The following is an 18,893-nucleotide window of genomic DNA, read 5'->3' as shown; positions in this document are numbered from 1 at the left end:
ACACCCCTTATATAGTAGAGAGATAAATCCAACTGTTATCCACTTAACCAGCCCGCAACCTGCTGTACTACCGCCCCAGACAAGTGGTACTACCGCAAGGTCTCAAGGTACTACCACGGAGGACCATGATACTATCGCTGCTATGGCAGGAGCTAGTCCAGGCCTGAGCCGCAAAGGCTGAGGGCGGTACTGCCACTGACGCGGTACTACCGCTCCCCCGTGCGATACTATCGCAAGGCCGGATTGGACTAACCTGGGAAGGCGCGGATGAATAAAAATACATCTGTGCCTACTTTCGCTGGAAAACAAACAGTGCAAAAATCCGACACGGTACTACGGCACCTGGCACGTGGTACTAACGCGCAGGGAGCGGATGTAAAAAATTACATCCGCCCCTACTTCCGCTCGTGCTGCTGTGCTGGACCAGGACTCACGGTACTACCGCACACATGGGGCGGTACTACCGCGTAGGGCGCGGATGTAAAAAATTACATCCGCCCCTACAGCCGCACGAGCGGCTGAGTCTAGTCCGAGGCCACGGTACTACAGCTCCTTAGGGGCGGTACTACCGCAAGGGCGTGTGGTACTACCGCGGGGGCCTGCGGTACTACCGCTCCTAGGAGCAGTACTACTGCATGCCTCAGAACAGCAACACTAGGAATCCTTCTCTTTGCAAAATATGAAGAAAATGGAGGATGCTCCAAAGCGCAAAGGGAAAGGCGGTGCAAAGGGAGTAAACGTGTACGTGATGATTCCACCCAAACCTTTCAAACGCGGACCCCCTCTTAATAGTACGGCTTTCCTACGACTCAAATCCACCAAAAAGAAACATAGAAAAACACCGTCTTAAATAGTCTTCGAGGGGCACCAAACCGTCTTGTGCCTAGTGACGAAGCATTTGAAATACTCAAGGCACATGATTAGTCCACAAATGCATTGTCATCAATCACCAAAACACCTTAGGGATAAATATGCCCTTACACCCTCCCACCTATATATATGTGTGGAGGGGGCGCCACACAAGAGGACACAACATTGTCTTAGCCGTGTGCGGCGCCCTCGTCCACCATTTACTGCCTCGGTCATATTTTCGTAGTGCTTAGGCGAAGCCCTGTGGAGATCACATCACCATCACCATCACCATGCCATCATGCTGACGGAACTCATCTACTACCTTGCCGTCTTGCTGGATCAAGAAGGCGTAGGACGTCACCGAGCTAAATGTGTGCAGAACATGGAGGTGTCGTGCGTTCGGTACTAGATCGGTTGGAGCGTGAAGAAAGTTCGACTACATCAACCGCATTGTGAAATGCTTCCGCTTACGGTCTATGAGGGTACATAGACACACTCTCCCCTCTTGTAGCTATGCATCTCCATGGATAGATCATTGCGTGTGCGTAGATTTTTTTTGTTTTCCTTGCTACGTTTCCCAACACATCAGAATATATATGAGCATTATATTCCGAAGATGATTCAGCCACAACTTTGAGTGTGTGACTCTTAGAGGTCTCTCTTTTCTTCTACTTGCTCCTCATGAGTGTTCAACCTTTCCATGATATTGTCTGATTCGAGTAGCTTGAAATCAACTCTTTCCCTGATCATCAGAACTAGTGTTCAAAGAAGATATCCACTGATCTGAGCAACTTTTACACAACTTCATGATAAGTGATGTCTTTGGCCCCCAGGCCCTGTAGCTCATTTGCAATGTCAATTAATTCAAAGTTTGCTGGTAGCTTTCATTTTTTATCCTTTTGAAGCGGTTGAATTTGGCACGAAGGTTATCGACACGAGCTTCCTTCTGACTGGACACATCCTCATTGATCTTTTTGAGGATGTCCCATTTTTTTGTAGTGTCAAACTAACGATATTGAAGGAATTGTGCTTGAGACAGATGACCGCAGATACCATCCTTTGCTAGTGCATCCATCTGAATGAGCCTTTTCTCCCATGGAGTGAGATATCTCGGGGTTTCGATCATGTAGCCATGTTGAACAACATGCCACATCTCATCATCAATCGCTCAGAGATGGATCTTCATCTTCTCCTTATAGAAGATAGTCTGTCCCATCGAATATGGGGATCTTCAGAATCAACTGTTGTTCACTAAAGACATACTTAAACTCCAAGGTGGTTAGACTTTAATAAGCAGAGACAAGGAGTACCTAGATCTGATACCAATTGTAGGAACGAAGTATGTCTACTAGAGTGGGGGTGAATGGGATATTTAAATTTTTTTGTCGTGAAACTTCAAATCTCTCAGACCAAAGCAGGGAAAATAACAAAGGGATAATCGGTTTTATACCCTTAGTTGGGTACCACACTCGTCAGGATTGCCCCTACTTTTGGAAAACACGTGTTCTTGCCCAACTCAGTTAGCTTGTCTTGTGCTTTTGCCCTTCCGACACGGCTCCGTCCAGTCAACGCCGTTTGACTGTAAGCGGCGCTAGATTTTGGAAAAAAAAATCCCCTATCGGTGCTACACTTAGTACCCTTTAGTCCGTAGTGAGCTCGCGCTGAACAAAACAGAGGAGCGGAGCCAGTGACATGAGGCCTGACGAGGAAGAAGATGGAGCGGCGCAGCACAGCGAGCTCGGGCTCGTCCAACTGCTCGCAGGCGGCTGGTGAGGTAAGTGAACATGAGCTTGTGCTGCTCCTCCACCCCCAATTCGTTCTAGGATTTTTAGGGTTTGTGTTTGGGGGAAATTTTGACCTTCCATTTGGCTTAGGTTGATGGGGTCGGGATTGTGCAGAATGTCTCCGAGTTCTATCTTCCCGATGACACCTATTGTGGATTGCAGTATAGTTCAAAGCATTGTTGCCCTGGTCACGGCCTTGTTCCAGCCCGCAGTGTTTCCTGGGGAGGGACAAGCACTGGCCGCCAGTTTTTAGGGTGTCCTTTAGACGTAAGAGATTGTGAATTTGAGCATGTTTTAGTTCTTGTTTATGAAAAATCTAATTTTTGGTTAATGTAATGTGCAATCAGTTACCACAGGAGTGTGAGTGGGTGGTGTGGGTTGATCCTCCTCCTCCATTGCGTGTTGCCCTGGCTTTTGAAGACCTGCACGCAGAGGTAGAATAGAGCTGGATCAAAAGTCACAAGTTGAAGAAGGAAAACATGGAGCTGTCAAAAAAGAATCATGTTTTGAAGAAGAAGCTGAGAGAAAGAGATGAGATGATGCTTCTTTTAGCAATGTTGTTTGTAGTAATTTGTGTTGTAATGTTGTTCGTGTTGTAGTTGTATTAGTTTGTGCTTGTTGACCGAATGGTACAACCTAGTATGATGTGTCTGAAGACGATGATGCACTGTTATGGTCAAGATGAACATGCTATTTTGTCAATGCAAACTAGACGATGGTGTGAATGGATGCAAAGTAGATGTTGGTTCAGATGTCCTAAGTATAAAGAAGTGTGCGAAAGTAGATGTAGGTTTTGTCGTCGACGACATCGATGACAAAACTATGCCAAGGTAGATGTAGGTTTTGTCGTCGACGACGTCGATGACAAAACTATGCCAAGGTAGATGTAGGTTTTGTCGTCGACGACGTTGATGACAAAACTATGCCAAGGTAGATGTAGGTTTTGTCGTCGACAACGTCGATGACAAAACTATGCCAAAGTAGATCAACAACAATCCCAACTTAATAAACACCACAGTGACACAAAGCATTAAGAATAAGAAGTTGATCATCACACATGTACCAAAGACTGGGCATAACTAGTGCATAAAGCATTAAGAAGTTGATCATCACAGTGCACAGACAACAACATCAAGTGCATAAAGCACTAAGAACATAAAAGTATTGGTATCACAGTGCACACAGTAACAACATCAAGTGCATAACAGTTTCAAACATAAAACTGAAGTAACATGACTAAAACTGAAGTTTCTTTCTCCTGGTGTTCTTGACTGGGTTTGGAGCCAGCTTTGCCTTGCTTCTAGTGTTCTTTGCTGGATTGGGGGCAGTGGGTGGAGCTTCAACTGTTGTTCCTGCTTTTTTGGCTGGAGAGACACCCTTGCTGTCAACACTGCTTCCAGTAACTGAGCAAAAAGTAGTTGTTGGTCCATTTTTCTTCTGCTTGCAACACCTTGGAGAAGCTCCCCTCTCTGCTCCTCTTTTATAATTCTTTCTAGGACTAAAACAAGTTCAAGCATAACACAATTTTTAAGATATGAACTAATGAAAACTGAAACAAATTCAATATAAAACTGAAACAAGTTGCTGGCACATACCTCACTACACTAGCTTGTGTAGATGCCTCATGTGAGGTTTCCTTTGGTGGTGGCATATGCTGCTGAAGAACATCAACTGCTGGCTCTTCATCCTCCTCATCATCTCCTACTTGTGCTTCTGCTGGCTCATTAGTTGTTGGATGATCATCTGCATTATCTGTTCCCCAATGTTCTTCTTCTCCAAAGGCTGGATCAACAGATTTTGTGCAGCCTTTGGTTTTGTGTCTACATCTTCCACATCTCTTGCACTTATACTTCCTAGGACCAAGGCCCTTTCCTTCACTGGTAGATCTTATCCTCTGCTTTCTTGGTCTTCCTGGTGGTCTGTTCTGAACAGGAGCACACAACTTGAATCCTGGATCTACACAGTCCCACTGTTGTTTGCCTTTTAGAGCTAGTAGATTCTTAGCATAAGTTGCTCTAAACATCTCAACTGAGTAATATTTGTGGACATACTGATCTATTCCACTAGCTTCACCTCTTAGAGCAGTGATGAAAAAAGGGCATGGATGCAGGGTTTACCAATGATCTGCCACTGCCTACAACTGCAAGACCACTTCTCTATGTCAACAGTGTACCTCCATTCTCTTTTCTCTCTGCCAGTAGTAGTCACCTCAGCCTTTGTTGGGCTTCTCCTAACTATACTCATCTCCAAACCTTTTGTCTTCTCCATCAAAACCTTCATTATTGCTGGTATGATGTAGTGCCCAATGAAATGGTCAGTGGTAATTCTGTTTCTTAAATCAAATTTCTCCATGATGTATTGCCTAATCTTGTCTAGCAGGTCAACTATGTGAAGACTCTTGTATTTCTTGATTCTTGAGTTGAATGATTCAGCAAGGTTGTTGTTCACATAGTCAACCTTGGACATCTCATTGAACTCTGCTCTTGCCCAGATTTTGTGTGGTGCTCCTCCAGATATTCCTTAACTTTGGGTTTGCTTTTGAGCTGGTTTAGATGATAATTATGCTTCTTGATACAGTAGGTTAGTGAACAAGGCCATAAGTTATCATCAAAGAACTTTCCCTTAAATTTATTACTGAAATTCTGAGCCAGGTGTCTCATACACTCTCTATGTTCCACTCCAGGGTACACATCATCAACAACAGTTTCCAATCCCTTGAAAGCATCAGTATGTATCACCAAACCTTCTGGATGACCTACCATTTTCTTCAGGTTTGTGAAAAACCATGTCCAACTCTCAGTAGACTCCACTTCTAGAACACCATAAGCAACTGGAAACAACTAGTTGTGTCCATCCAGTGCACAAGCTGCTACAAGTTGCCCTCTAAACCTACCATTCAATGATGTAGCATCTACAGGTAGGTATGGCCTGCACCCCTCCAGAAAACCCTTCTGGCAAGCTTTGAAGCAAACAAACACTCTTCTAAAACACTCCTTGTAATACTTCTTGCCTTTCATCTGATACTCAACTGTGTGCCTATCAAATTCTACAAGACTGCCTGGTGATGCCCTCTCCACTTTAGCTTTGAAAGAATAGAGAAGTTGGAAACTATCACTATACTTGCCATATATTTGTCCAGTGCAATCTCTTTACCATTGTAGCACCTGTCATATGGCACCTCCACACCATACTTCTCTAACAACTTCATCTGAATTTCCTTAGTACCAATAGATGGATTTTGTCTGATCTAGGGCATAGAAGCATCTGCAATCCACCTTCTTTTTGCAGCTCTCAATCTCTGAGATCTGTTGACACTAGGACAAGTATGCCGGTGTTGGTTCACTTTAATCTGAAACAAAACAACACAACAAACAGTAAGTACATATAACAGTAGTGAGTGCAGAAAATATAACACATTTCAGAGATCACAACATTTAATACCTGAAGTAGTGTGATCCTCCTCATTAAAGAGGCATGTAGCCTCCATTTACACCTGTCATAAGAACATTTGACAGTAAACCTAGATGGGTCACTTTTCAGAATATAGAACTCAGTTTCATCTTTGATTGAGTAGGTTGCAACTGCATTTCTGCAATCAACTGCAGAAGGGAAGACCACACCTTCCTCAATAGATGGATTTTCCCTGTCATACATCATGACAGGTCTGTCCTCATCTACATCTTCAAAATCTCCCATTTCATGATCCTCTTGCATCTCATCAGCATCTGTATCTGAAAATTCTACAGGGATATAATCTTTGTCTGTTTTTTCTTCTTCATTGTTGTGTTGAACATATCCAGGATAAAGTATCTCATCCTCCAGTCCTGGTGCATCAGGCAATGCCTCCTCCACAACTGGATCACCTGTTTTGTTTGCCTGTTCCTGACTTTCATTCACACTTGGAGTTCCAGGAGCAGCAGAGGTGTCACTTGCTGCCCTGCTTCTACTGCTAGCCCTAGTTCTAGCCCTTGTCCCTCCAGCAGTGGGATTAAAACAAGATGGCCTAGATGCAGAGGGCCTAGAAGTTGATGGGTTTTCAAACCTTTGTGCTCTAGTTCTTTGTATCACTGCGATTTCCAAGTTGCATGACATAGTTTGTGCATTACTTGCAAACATCACACCTAACTCTGAATCACACTGTATAGGGATCCAACAAAGGTTGTTACTATCCCAATATCTCATCTCAACAGCATCAAACAATCCCCATGGATACTTAGCACAAATGGAAGCCCTAAAATCCTAGTATGAAGTAGTGTTCTCCACAAACAATGGAAAAGTGAAGCCACAATCTTTTCCATTAGTACCCGCAGAAACAAGAACAATGGTCTCCATTCTAATAGATACATAGAACGCGGTCGCTGGATCCATCCTACGATAAAAAAAACATGCCATCTCCCGTGAAAAAAAAGAACAAAACCTAGCCTAAAGCATCGTTGAACCAACCCTACAGCAGTAAACACGAGAAAATCTAGGTCTGATACCTACCCCGCAGGAATTTCCCATGCAAATCTGTTGCCCTTGTCGCCGTGGGAGCCGCCGGCGTTGCCTTGTACGCGCTCACGTGCAGATCCGCTGCCCTTGTCACCGTGGGCGCCGCCAGCGTCACCTTGTACGCGCTCCCATGCAGATCCGGTGACCTTGTCGCCATTGGCTCCAGCAGCATCGCTGCCTCCACATTGAAGTGAGGATGTGGTGTCCCTACGGCGGTGGCCGCGTCTGCCGACGATTTCTCCGGTCTCCCCCATCGCCTGCTAATGGATCTGGCGGTGCGGGTTTTGCCGCCGCCGAGCGAGCTAGGGTTAGTGAGAGAGAAAGAGAGACAATGGGGAACGAGAGAGTGTGAGCTGGTTAGGTCGACCGAGGGCGCGGGGGCAAGACTTGTCCAAAATCTAGCGTCGCTTACGGTCAAACGATGCTGACTGGACGGAGCCGTGCCGGGAGGGCAAAAACACAAAGCAAGCTAACTGAGTTGGGCAAGACCACGTGTTTTACAAAACTAGGGGTATTCCTGTTGAGGGTGACACAACTAAGGGCTCAAATGCAATTAAATGTCGAGGGTGACAAAATAGGAACAAGTCTACTAATGAAAACTACCGAAGGAGAACCAAAGCATGCATCGAGAAACAATCACATAGTCGAAACACAATTCTCAACAAATAACTGAAAGTAAATAGGGTACTGAGGTGACCAGTGATGCTTGATGGCGACAGGGTATTTGTTCGACTAGTTCACTCTTCTACAAATGAGCTACATCTAGTTGGATGGACTTGTCATTAAACACACAAGATAAACTCTCTTCGTCCTATTCTCCTCAAAAACTGATTCATCAACAGTGCCGATTACTCGGGGTAGATGCTTGGGGTGATCTCCAAAGCTTCACAGACTTCTCCTTCATGAACCACAGTTACTCTTGTTCACTGAAGAACTTAACACTTAACCGTCTAGAGAGTTAGCAGCTTTCAAGAGTAATAGGCGGAACATACTAGACTTAGATTCCAGTGATGCTAAACAACTATCTAATGTTTTGGCTCTGGGGTTTTTCTCCTGTTGGATTTTGAACTCAACTCTTTCAGGAGAGGGGTGCTCACACAATCTTCTCAAAATCACACGGAGCAGCCAATGATTTGTTGGGGAACGTTGCATAAAATAAAAAAAATTCTACGTTCACCAAGATCAATCTATGAGTTCATCTAGCAACGAGAGAGAGGAGTGCATCTACATACCCTTGTAGATCGCGAGCGGAAGCATTCAAGAGAACGGGGTTGAGGGAGTAGTACTCGTCGTGATCCAAATCACCGGAGATCCTAGCGCCGAACGGACGGCACCTCCGCGTTCAACACACGTACGGTCAGCGTGACGTCTCCTCCTTCTTGATCCAGCAAGGGGGAAGGAGAGGTTGATGAAGATCCAGCAGCACGACGGCGTGGTGGTGGATGCAGCAGGATTTCGGCAGGGCTTCGCCAAGCAACTACGGGAGGAGGAGGTGTAGCAAGGGGGGTAGGGAGGCGCCAGATGTCAGGGTGCGGCTGCCCTCCCACCCCCCTCTTTATATAGGGACCCCAGGGGGGCACCGGCCCTAGGAGATGGGATCTCCTAGGGGGGGCGGCGGCCAAGGGGGGAGACTTGCCCCCCAAGGCAAGTGGAGGCGCCCCCTTCCCTAGGGTTCCCAACCCTAGGCGCAGAGGGGGGGTCCAGGGGGGTGCACCAGCCCACCAGGGGCTGGTTCCCCTCCCACTTCAGCCCATGGGGCCCTCCGGGATGGGTGGCCCCACCCGGTGGACCCCCGGGACCCTTCCGGTGGTCCCGGTACAATCCCGGTGAACCCCAAAACTTTCCCGATGGCCGAAACTCGACTTCCCATATATAATTCTTTACCTCCGGACCATTCCGGAACTCCTCGTGACGTCCGGGATCTCATCCGGGACTCCGAACAACTTTCGGTTTGCTGCATACTAATATCTTTACAACCCTAGCATCACCGAACCTTAAGTGTGTAGACCCTACGGGTTCGGGAGATATGTAGACATGACCGAGACGGCTCTCTGGTCAATAACCAACAGCAGGATCTGGATACCCATGTAGGCTCCCACATACTCCTTGATGATCTCATCGGATGAACCACGATGTCGAGGATTTAAGCAACCCCGTATACAATTCCCTTTGTCAATCGGTACGTTACTTGCCCGAGATTCGATCATCGGTATCCCAATACCTCGTTCAATCTCGTTACCGGCAAGTCACTTTACTCGTACCGTAATGCATGATCCCGTGACCAGACACTTGGTCACTTTGAGCTCATTATGATGATGCATTACCGAGTGGGCCCAAATATACCTCTCCGTCATACGGAGTGACAAATCCCAGTCTCGATCCATGTCAACCCAATAGACACTTTCGGAGATACCTGTAGTGCACCTTTATAGTCACCCAGTTACGTTGTGACGTTTGGTACACCCAAAGCACTCCTACGGTATCCGGGAGTTACACGATCTCATGGTCTAAGGAAAAGATACTTGACATTGGAAAAGCTCTAGCAAACGAACTACACGATCTTTGTGCTATGCTTAGGATTGGGTCTTGTCCATCACATCATTCTCCCAATGATGTGATCCTGTTATCAATGACAACCAATGTCCATAGTCAGGAAATCATGACTATCTTTTGATCAACGAGCTAGTCAACTAGAGGCTCACTAGGGACATTTTGTGGTCTATGTATTCACACGTGTATTACAATTTCCGGATAATACAATTATAGCATGAATAAAAGACAATTATCATGAACAAGGAAATATAATAATAATCATTTTATTATTGCCTCTAAGGCATATTTCCAACATGATTCATGTGGAAGGGGGTGGCTATTTGTAGTCGCAGTCTTCCCAAGGGGGAAAAGACCATTTTGGATATGAGAGCTCGTCAATGCGCAATCGGCACGTTGCCAATGACCGGATTTCAAACACACCTGGCAACTTTACTTGAGGAACAAGTAAGGCGACTCCTTGGTCAGAATCAAATCTCTCAAAGCGAAGAAGTATTGTGTCTCTTCCTGGCAAATATTGTTTCAGAGCACAAAGCAATTTCTCTCGACCGTCATATGTTTTGGTTTAGTACCAGAGAAACATAAGTTTTGAACACTATACCCCTCTTAATAGTACCGATGGGGTCCTATGACTCAAGAAAGAGAAGAAGAACAGTGAAAGATAATGCTGCGTCTTTTCTCCGTCTTCAAACTTCTCGGCTGCAGTCAATTCCTTCAGACAGACACCGAATCATTTGCTTTGCATCAATAATTTGGGGGGTTAATTTAAACACGCATAATCTTCGCTGCCTCACAGGAGATTATCTTGGGAGTTTGTTCTAAACTTCATATGATTCCATGGACTTTTTACTCTGTGTGCACTAGCAAACACATTAGTCCCTCACTGCTTATGAGAACAATCTCCAAAACACAAGGAGGCAAATTATTGCACCAACACCCCTTCCTTGCTGGCTCGGTCGTCCACCTAGGCCAGATCGAGACTCTAGCTTCACGCCGTCAACATGCAACTTTGCCACCTCACCATGTCACCGTGCATGTGGAAACACTCACATTGACATTAACATGCACTATACATGCTGCTCAGACTCGATAAATATTCTACAACTATAGAATGATAAAATATATGTTTGCATGTATTTTGGTTTCAATTGACCTATTGTTAGTTTAAGTATTAATATTTCATACATCCAAATTTGACTCAAATTATTGCAACTCATTCCCGTAGGAAGGCACGAGGTATCATCTAGTATATTTAATTCGAGGGATTAAGATTGTAGGGCTGAAACAGAAGGGATACAAAAACACATGAGATAGCTCAGATTCACGAAATATGATGGCCTTAACATATTAGGTCAACCTTGTACAAATAACCATGCTATTGACATAGAAGTTACTGGTGTATGTCTCAACAACTTTTTTCTGAGGTCGAAGTTATCACGGTGTTGTACGTGAATTAGCAGGTAAGCGGTGCGTAAATCATGATAGTATTCATATAGAAATTGCCACGGTGATGGTCGTGGAGCGAGACAACACATCTCGTCCTCTCTTCCACAATTTGGCAAGAGGGCGAAAGACTCAGGCATCCTGATCCACTCAACTCCAAGATTAGTTGTTCTTTAGTTTGACCGATTCGATAACAGTTCAGATCAACAGACTGAAAACGAGTTGCCTTCAACCTAAACAACAACTACAATACTTGCTAGTGGATGATTTGGTTGGCTAGCTAGAACCTAGACGAAACGACTGGAGTTCGCTAGCCCCCTCACTGATATCACGGTTTACATTAATTACTTTCCTAAAATCATGGTATACATTAATTACTTCCCTAAAAATACTTGCCGAAATCACGCCTGCATTCGTCCCTCAACAAAAACCGTCCCACCCTTGTTGAAATCACGCCAACGCAATCCGGATCGGACGGCAGCCAATTCGTTCAGTTCTGTCACGAGATTTGGAGCGTTTGCCGTTAACTCTATCAGAAGAAAAAATATCAATTCGCTCACAAAAGAGAAACAAGTTTTTTTTTAGAATGAAATAAGTAAATGTGCGCGTGAAACAAAAACGAGTAACGACACCAAGCAGAGGCAGCGAGTATTGACGGCGGCCCCGCATACTCACAAGACTCACCTGCCAAATGGCCCCACTGTCTAACGCAGAGGCGGGCCGTTTGAAATTTGAAATCCCACCGCAGGTCCCCAGTCCCCACGCTCGCCACGCCGCACTCCAACGTCTCTTTCTCCCTCTAGACTCCTCAAATCCCTCCCTTTCTCTCTCCCTCTCCGCCCCCAAATCTCTCCTCGGCGCATCCACAAATCCCTCCCCCCCTTCTCCTCCCGATCGGCGGCCAGAGAGCGAGCGATGGCGACTGTAACGCCGGGGGTCTTGCTGCGCCTGCTGCAGGCGATGCACACGGACGAGCGGGTCACCGGGGAGCACCGCTCCCCCGCGCTCCAGGTCACGGCGGTCGTGCCCGCGCTCACGGCCTCCACCGCCGACTCCCTGCTCTGCCCCTCCAACGGCTTCCTCCTCCAGCTCTCCGACGGCCTCCACTCCACCTACGTCCAGCCCTCCCCCGCCGACGCCGACGCCCTCCTCTCCGCGCGGCCCCACATCGTCGGACATCTGGTCCACCTCGACCGCCTCCGCTTCGCCAGCCCGATCCCCCGCGCCGTCGGCCTCCGCCCCGTTCCGTCCTCCCGCTCCCTCCCCTGCGTCGGCAACCCTGAGCCGCTCATCGTCCGCTCCGCCGCGTGCTCCCGGGGCTACGTCATCAGGCCGGACTCCTCCCCCGACGCTGCGCCGCCGCTCATGCCATCCGGCTCCGGCGGTGCGCCGCCGTCTGATGCGACGGATGCTGCCGTCAAAAGGACCGTTCTTGCTCCCAGGAACGGCCCCGAGGCCGCGGCGCTGCCAGGCGGTTCGGCCGCGAAGCGGCGGTTCTCGTCTCCGGCGCCGGCCAAGCAGCGAGATCCGTCGCCTGCGGTGAAAGGAGCGTCCCGGGCGGCGTCTCCCTCTGTCAAGGGTGCCTCCAGAGCGTCGTCACCTGCCGTGAGAGGCACGTCCAGGTCGTCGTCGCCGGCCCCGTCGAAGTGTGTGGTTCCCAGCCTTGTTGCGGCCAAGGAGGAGAACCGCAGGGTCGCAAAGGAGCCAGCCATTATCGTGCCATCGAGGTACAGGCAGCCTTCACCAGGAGGGAGAAGGGGAGCGGCCTCTCCAGGAGGCGGTGGCAGGCGGGGCTCCCTCTCACCCGGTTCCCGGAGGCTTTCGGGAGAAGGGGGCAGCAAGAAGAAGGTCGGGGTGTTGGTGTCTGGTATCTCGAAGATGACAGATTTGGGGAGCGGGTCGGCCATGAAGCCGGGGAGGAAGAGCTGGGACGAGTCGGCAATGGCTCTTGCAGCTGCGGCCGCTGGCACGGTGAAGAAGTCCAAGGTCAAGGTGGACAGAGATACTATTCTGAGGACTCAGGTAAGGATCATGTTAATTGCTACATTGTATTGCATTTGGAAATTTCTGATGTTGGAATTAGGCGTAATTGCTGTGTAGGTATCTGCCACTAGTATATGTACTGTTAATTGACCATGCTCATCCATGAGACCAAATGGGGATGTGAAAGAGAGGCATTTCCTTTATTTAGCTATACAGTTGCAACAGTAGCAGCATGCTCAGTTGTTTAGATATAGAGGATGTTAAACTAGAATTAACCTGTAAATAATATTGTTATGTTCCAAAATCTTGTAGTGCTAGCCACTTGTATGTGCTCAATATTGTAGGAGTACTGGACTGCTAGCCACTTACTTAGTTCTGACTATTTCAGTTTCGTTGTCAGAAAATGAATCAAACTATTTGGCTATGATATTTTCATGTGCTTGTACATTGCATAGCCTCATTGATAATAATGTTGTAGACGGGAAAATTATTGATGCTGTGCATCTATTGTATAGAGTTCTTAGTCTACAGTTAATTCCAGTTCTTAGTCTACAGTTAATTCCAGTTCTTAGTCTACAGTTAATTCCAGTTCTTTGTCTACAGTTAATTCTAGTGTATGTGTGAATCAAGAGCATTGTGCAATGGGCATATCTTATTATATGCACTGCTTTATTCTGAATTGCTTAGGTTTACATGCAATTGAAATTCATGTACCTGAGCAATGACAACTGATCTTCTTCTGTAACTTCAGGAAGCAATGTCACGGCGACTTAGTGATGCTACAACAGAGCTATCCAGTAACGATGACTCCTCTGTTGATGAGAAACCAAAACCACGAAAGAAGACAGAGTCTACTGCAGGGAAGGCAAAAGCAGCAGCTCCAAAAATCACACTTCATGATGCTAAATGGACTGATGGCAGCATTCCACTGGTTGCAGTTTCAGATAAACTTTCGAAGATCGGAAAGGTATGCTACTCCCTCTGAGGGAGTATTTCATTTGCTTTTGCAAACAATATCCATTTATTGATCCTCCTAACGCCGTCTTCGTTTTGTTATTGATTTTACAGGAAGCTGCTGAACGGAGAGATGCAGCAGCAGCCGCTGCAGCTGACGCTCTGCAGGAGGCATTGATCACTGATTCAGTTATCAGAAATCTGAGGTAACCTGCAGCAGTCTGGTTTTTGTTTTTCCACCAAAGTCTGTATATGTCAGCAGAGTGTGACGATTGTAACATTGTGTTGATTTCTGCCAACAGCAAGTTCTCTGAACTTTGTTCGTTGTCGAAGACCGCGAATCCACTCCCAACTGTCGATTGTTTCCTTGCTGTCTATGAAGACACTCTCAAGTGGAAGAAAATCGCCGAGTCAATGGCCACCAACGGAGCAGACGAAGCTGCATTCTGGGAGAAATCAGCCACTCATTGGGTTGAGGCAGCATTAGCAACCGAACTGGAGGTCCTCAAGCTGGTCAACAGCGCCACTGGATCCATCTACCAGAAGAACAGCGCCACTGCAGTGGAACCACCAAGAACAAGCCTGTCCAAGAGGCCATCGCTTGGAGCTTCTGCAAAGGTCCAGTCCAGGGCATCACCTCTTCCTGCTGCATGGCCTAAAACTCCGGGCATGAACGAGACAGTTGAGCTTGCCAACACCTTGTGCCGGGAGATGCATGTCTGGTTTCTGAAATTTGTGAACGAGGCCATGGATGTGGGCTTCCACCTGTTTGAAGACCAGAACATTGCAACTAGGGGAAAGCAGAGCGGCCATATCACGGTGGTCCTGTCGCAGTTCAAGAGGATCAGCGACTGGCTGGACGGAGTCGGTAAGATCGCCGACGAGGATGCGACCAAGGACAATGTGGAGCGGTTGAAGCGCAAGATCTACCAGTTCGTCATCAGCCGCATGGGGTCTGCCTTCGAGAGCTCGGTCTCAGTTTCAGCAAAGAGCTGACCGGATGCTTCAAGCTCTGAAGTTTCTTTCTTAGCTCGCATTTTCATTATTTTGTCGGAATGAGACCACAATTGTGGGTTGTGGCAATGGTATAGGTCGTTTTCATATGTTCTTGCTCTGTGAATAAGTTAGACTGCCTGTAACCTACAAATGCCTAGTGTGTTTCAGTTATGAATGAAACCCCCTTAATTCCGTGGTTATGTTTTCTTGTTGTTGGAATTGTATCGAATATTTATACAAGGTAGATTACAGTTGACCTTAGAGTCGTACTGTGTGCAGATAGGGTACGAGTTGTGTTCGCGTAGAACACTTGTATCTCGGACCTCTTATATAATGTAGGCATAGACATACAATGTAACATATGCCAACATAGCACAGACAAGCAGGGAAAGCCGGCGGCGTGTGCCGGGCTCGGGTGGCCGGTTCTGTAGCAGTGTCATGGGAAGAAGCGCTCATAGTCATGCCACGGGAATGTAGCCATGTTGGTGAACCTCGTTAACAAATCTCGATGTCAACGTCGCTAGGTATTACGGTCCCGTCCCCCGTGTCCCTCTCGGAGGCGACACGGGGGAACCCTAGCCGCCCCCGCCGCTGGCCCTCCTCCACCCTCCCTCCCCCTCGCTGCCGCCGAGGGCCACTGCCGGGCAAAGCCCGGGCAGTGCCGGCAGCGGCGAGGCTTCTCCCCTGGCGCGACTCTCCCTTCTTCCTGGCGGCTCAGGCGCTCCCGGTGGGCTTGGTGGCGCGGCGCTTTGAAGTTCCGACGGCGGCTTGCTCTGCAGCAGGGTGGAGGGTCTGTCCCCGTCCGGTGGTGCTGCCTACACAATGGCTGCGGCCTAGGGATCTTTGACCCCAGATTGGATCTAGGTGGTGCTCGGGTCCGGCCGTGGCTGCTTGTCAGGCGTGGTGGTGGCGATTCTCGCGGCCTCTAGGCACCGTGGAGGTGCCGACGGCTGCGTGTGCTCGGCCTGGTGGTGTTAGTGGTGGTGGCGGCCCGTGCACGAGAGTTGGATTTCCGTCGAACAGATCTGGGTGAAAACTTGCGTTTGGCTACTGCCAAGGCTAGCGGTGGCGGTGCTATTTGCGTCGTTCCCTTCTTGAAGGCATCGTTGTGGAGAAGTTCAAGGCCACTCTTTGCTACCTCTGGGGAAACCCTAAATCAGATGATCGGATGACGACGGCGCTCTGGTGTCGTTCCCCCCTTGGCGTCATTCTTGGAGGTACACGCGTTATTGAGGGACCAGAGGGCGGATTCTTTGGTGGAGCGGTGCTTCATCTCACACATTGATGGCGGCGGATCTCGGCGGCATGACGCTATGGAGACTCGGCGTCCAATGCGCGGAGATGGACTCGCGCAGGAGGAGGGTGATGTCTGGCGTCATGGTGGCGTCGATGGCAGAGAGGCCTGGCAAAGTCGGTGCATTAGTTTCTGCTTTGAAGATGGACTGATGGAAGATGGCGGCGATGACACAGAGAGTGCGTCGGACCAGCTTGTGCCCCAAACCCGGTATGTGGCTTGGTTGGTGCCTCTGGCTTTAGATGTTAGGCATTTTTGCGATGCCTATTTGGTATTAGGCTCGGACTATCGGCACCCCTTCATTAGGTGGATATGAGTAGCGACAGGTGTTGCTAGGATGGTGGCTTCAGACTACCTGATGTACTACTTTATAAGGTCTTTGCGAATAATTAATAAAATGGATGCTTGCATCACCCAGATGCAGAGGTCGGTGGTAATCCTCCTTTTCAAAAAAAAAACGCCTCGTGTGATTGCTTTGTCCTCGGTGAATCGACAATACACTTCGAATTATTCTAACAAGTGGTATCATGAGCAAGGTAGGTTTGGAGGTCGTGAAGGAGTTGACCTAGAGGTGGAGCAAAATCATGGTAAAGAACGCCACAAACCACTAGGGTTACAACCCAATTACAATTATCATGCCTCGTAGAGAAGAGGATAGAGGGTTGTAGTGCCATTACAGGGATATAGTGGTTGAAAAGCAACATGATAAAGCAAAATGGTGTTGTATGTTGAACAACGACACAAGAGCGAGGGAGAGACATCTGATGAGCCATCAACGACACAGAGAGACCCAAACCAGTGAACTGTTATCTTTGACAGTGATGGTGGCCCGGCTAGGAGGTCTCTTACCACGTCGTCGCTTGGTCTGGTGGGCAGGCCGAGGACCCCCATTTCGGTTCGAAAGTGGGTCACGTCGGGCGGCCAATAACATATAAACAAAAGGCACCAGAAGACTTGTCATGTATTCCAAGATGTTGGATTCGTTGAAAGCTTTGTTTCCTTGTAAGTAGCCAACTAGGATTTTGTAACCCTAGACCCTTGGTATCTATATAAACCGAGGCGTGTCTTATTGAAAGGACACAACAATCTCAGTGTAGATCATCTGTACTTTGTACTTCAATCCAACAAAATAAACACAATGCAGGTTGTTATCTCTTCAGAGAGCCCGAACCTAGGTAAACCACGTGTCTTTGTTACCATCGTGTCTAATCATCTAGCTTGGGATCCCCTACCCCAAGATCTGCCAGATTTAGCTCATTCATTGGTGGCCCATGATGACATGCGAGGAATCACTAAAAGGTTTCCATTCCCGTGCAACAAGACCAAGACCAGCAGGACGGATGTCATCACCGAGCCCACCACGGTGTCACGACCAGAAGCTTTGCAGGCAAAGACCACCTTTCGTCGGGATAAGACTACTTGTCCCCTTTCAAATTGGCCACTATGGGATCCCTTCCCGCCTTCACTTTGGGGGAAGAGGACCGAGGCCTCTCTCCCTCTCTATATATATATATATAGGTTAGCCACCATCGTAGGAAAGGGAATCGAATCCAATCCTCAACTCACTCCCTCATCAGAGTAGCCCTCGCGAGGTTGTTCTTCCTTTGTACTAGTTCATCCTCAACCCCTCGTGAAGCTAATCCACCAAAAGCAGGAGTAGGGTCTTACACCGCAAGGTGGTCTGAACCTGGGTAAACTGTTGTGTCCATCTTCTTCCTTGTTCATCGAGCTAGGCCGTGGGGGTGACGAGCTGTTGGCTGGAGAGGTTGAGTTCTTCGCACATGTCTTAGAGTTTGAACCTTGCCTTGGGTCTGCGGAGCCCTGAATCCGACAACAGGTCCCGATAGGCGATCACCGTGATACGATGGGAGTCAATATCCTGCCTGGTATGACCGCCAGTACGAGCGGTGCGGTAATACCGAAGGCCGTCGAACGCAGCTTCCTCTAGTGCACCTCCAATTCCTTCCTCTCTCCCTCCATACTTGTTTCTATCTATGTGATGATTCCTTCCCATATTTATGTTTTTTTCCTACGGAAACATATTAAACAAAAGATTTGACGTTCTCTCACTTTTAATAGTCATTAGTGGCAATACCAAAGTGATTTTCTCAAAAAAAATCTGGTATTATCGAGTTTAAACAAAAGTGTGATGAACCCAAAAATATCACTCATCAAAAATCCATAACAACAAATCGGCAACACCACACTTGAAAGTTTATTGATGTGGCACCCCGGGGACCGGCACTATGCCGCTCTAGCAACCTTTGCTAGCCTACACATAATCTCGATCCCAAGACTCCACCTTCACACAACGAACACGTGACAAATGTGTCCGCCATATGGTGAAGCGTCGGAATCACAATACAGATTACAAATATTCCGCAACAACAACTATAGTGCATATACAATATCTCATACAAATAGGGTCTTACGACTAAAATCCAACACATACAACATAAGCAAATAAATTTTAAGCAGGTAAGAATACATGTTACCTTAAGAAGGCTCAAAGTAAGGCAAATGACATCCATACATCCATATCCGTG

At 47.6% G+C, this 18,893-nt stretch overlaps 1 protein-coding gene across 1 annotated transcript; it reads left to right on the top strand.

Moving 5' to 3' along the window:
• Positions 1 to 11,886: 11,886 nt before the first annotated feature.
• Positions 11,887 to 15,253, top strand: LOC123091560 (translation initiation factor IF-2). Its single transcript, XM_044513092.1, has 4 exons — positions 11,887 to 13,142; positions 13,855 to 14,070; positions 14,172 to 14,263; positions 14,360 to 15,253. The coding sequence occupies exons 1-4, from the start codon at positions 12,036 to 12,038 to the stop codon at positions 15,051 to 15,053; spliced, it is 2,109 nt and encodes a 702-aa protein (XP_044369027.1). The 5' UTR covers positions 11,887 to 12,035; the 3' UTR covers positions 15,054 to 15,253.
• The last annotated feature ends 3,640 nt before the right edge of the window (positions 15,254 to 18,893 follow it).

The sequence above is a fragment of the Triticum aestivum genome, chromosome 4B, assembly GCF_018294505.1.
Source record: "Triticum aestivum cultivar Chinese Spring chromosome 4B, IWGSC CS RefSeq v2.1, whole genome shotgun sequence".
Lineage (NCBI taxonomy): Eukaryota > Viridiplantae > Streptophyta > Magnoliopsida > Poales > Poaceae > Triticum > Triticum aestivum.
The sequence above is the reverse complement of the archived record's forward strand: the minus strand, read 5'-3'. Positions and strand labels throughout refer to the sequence as shown.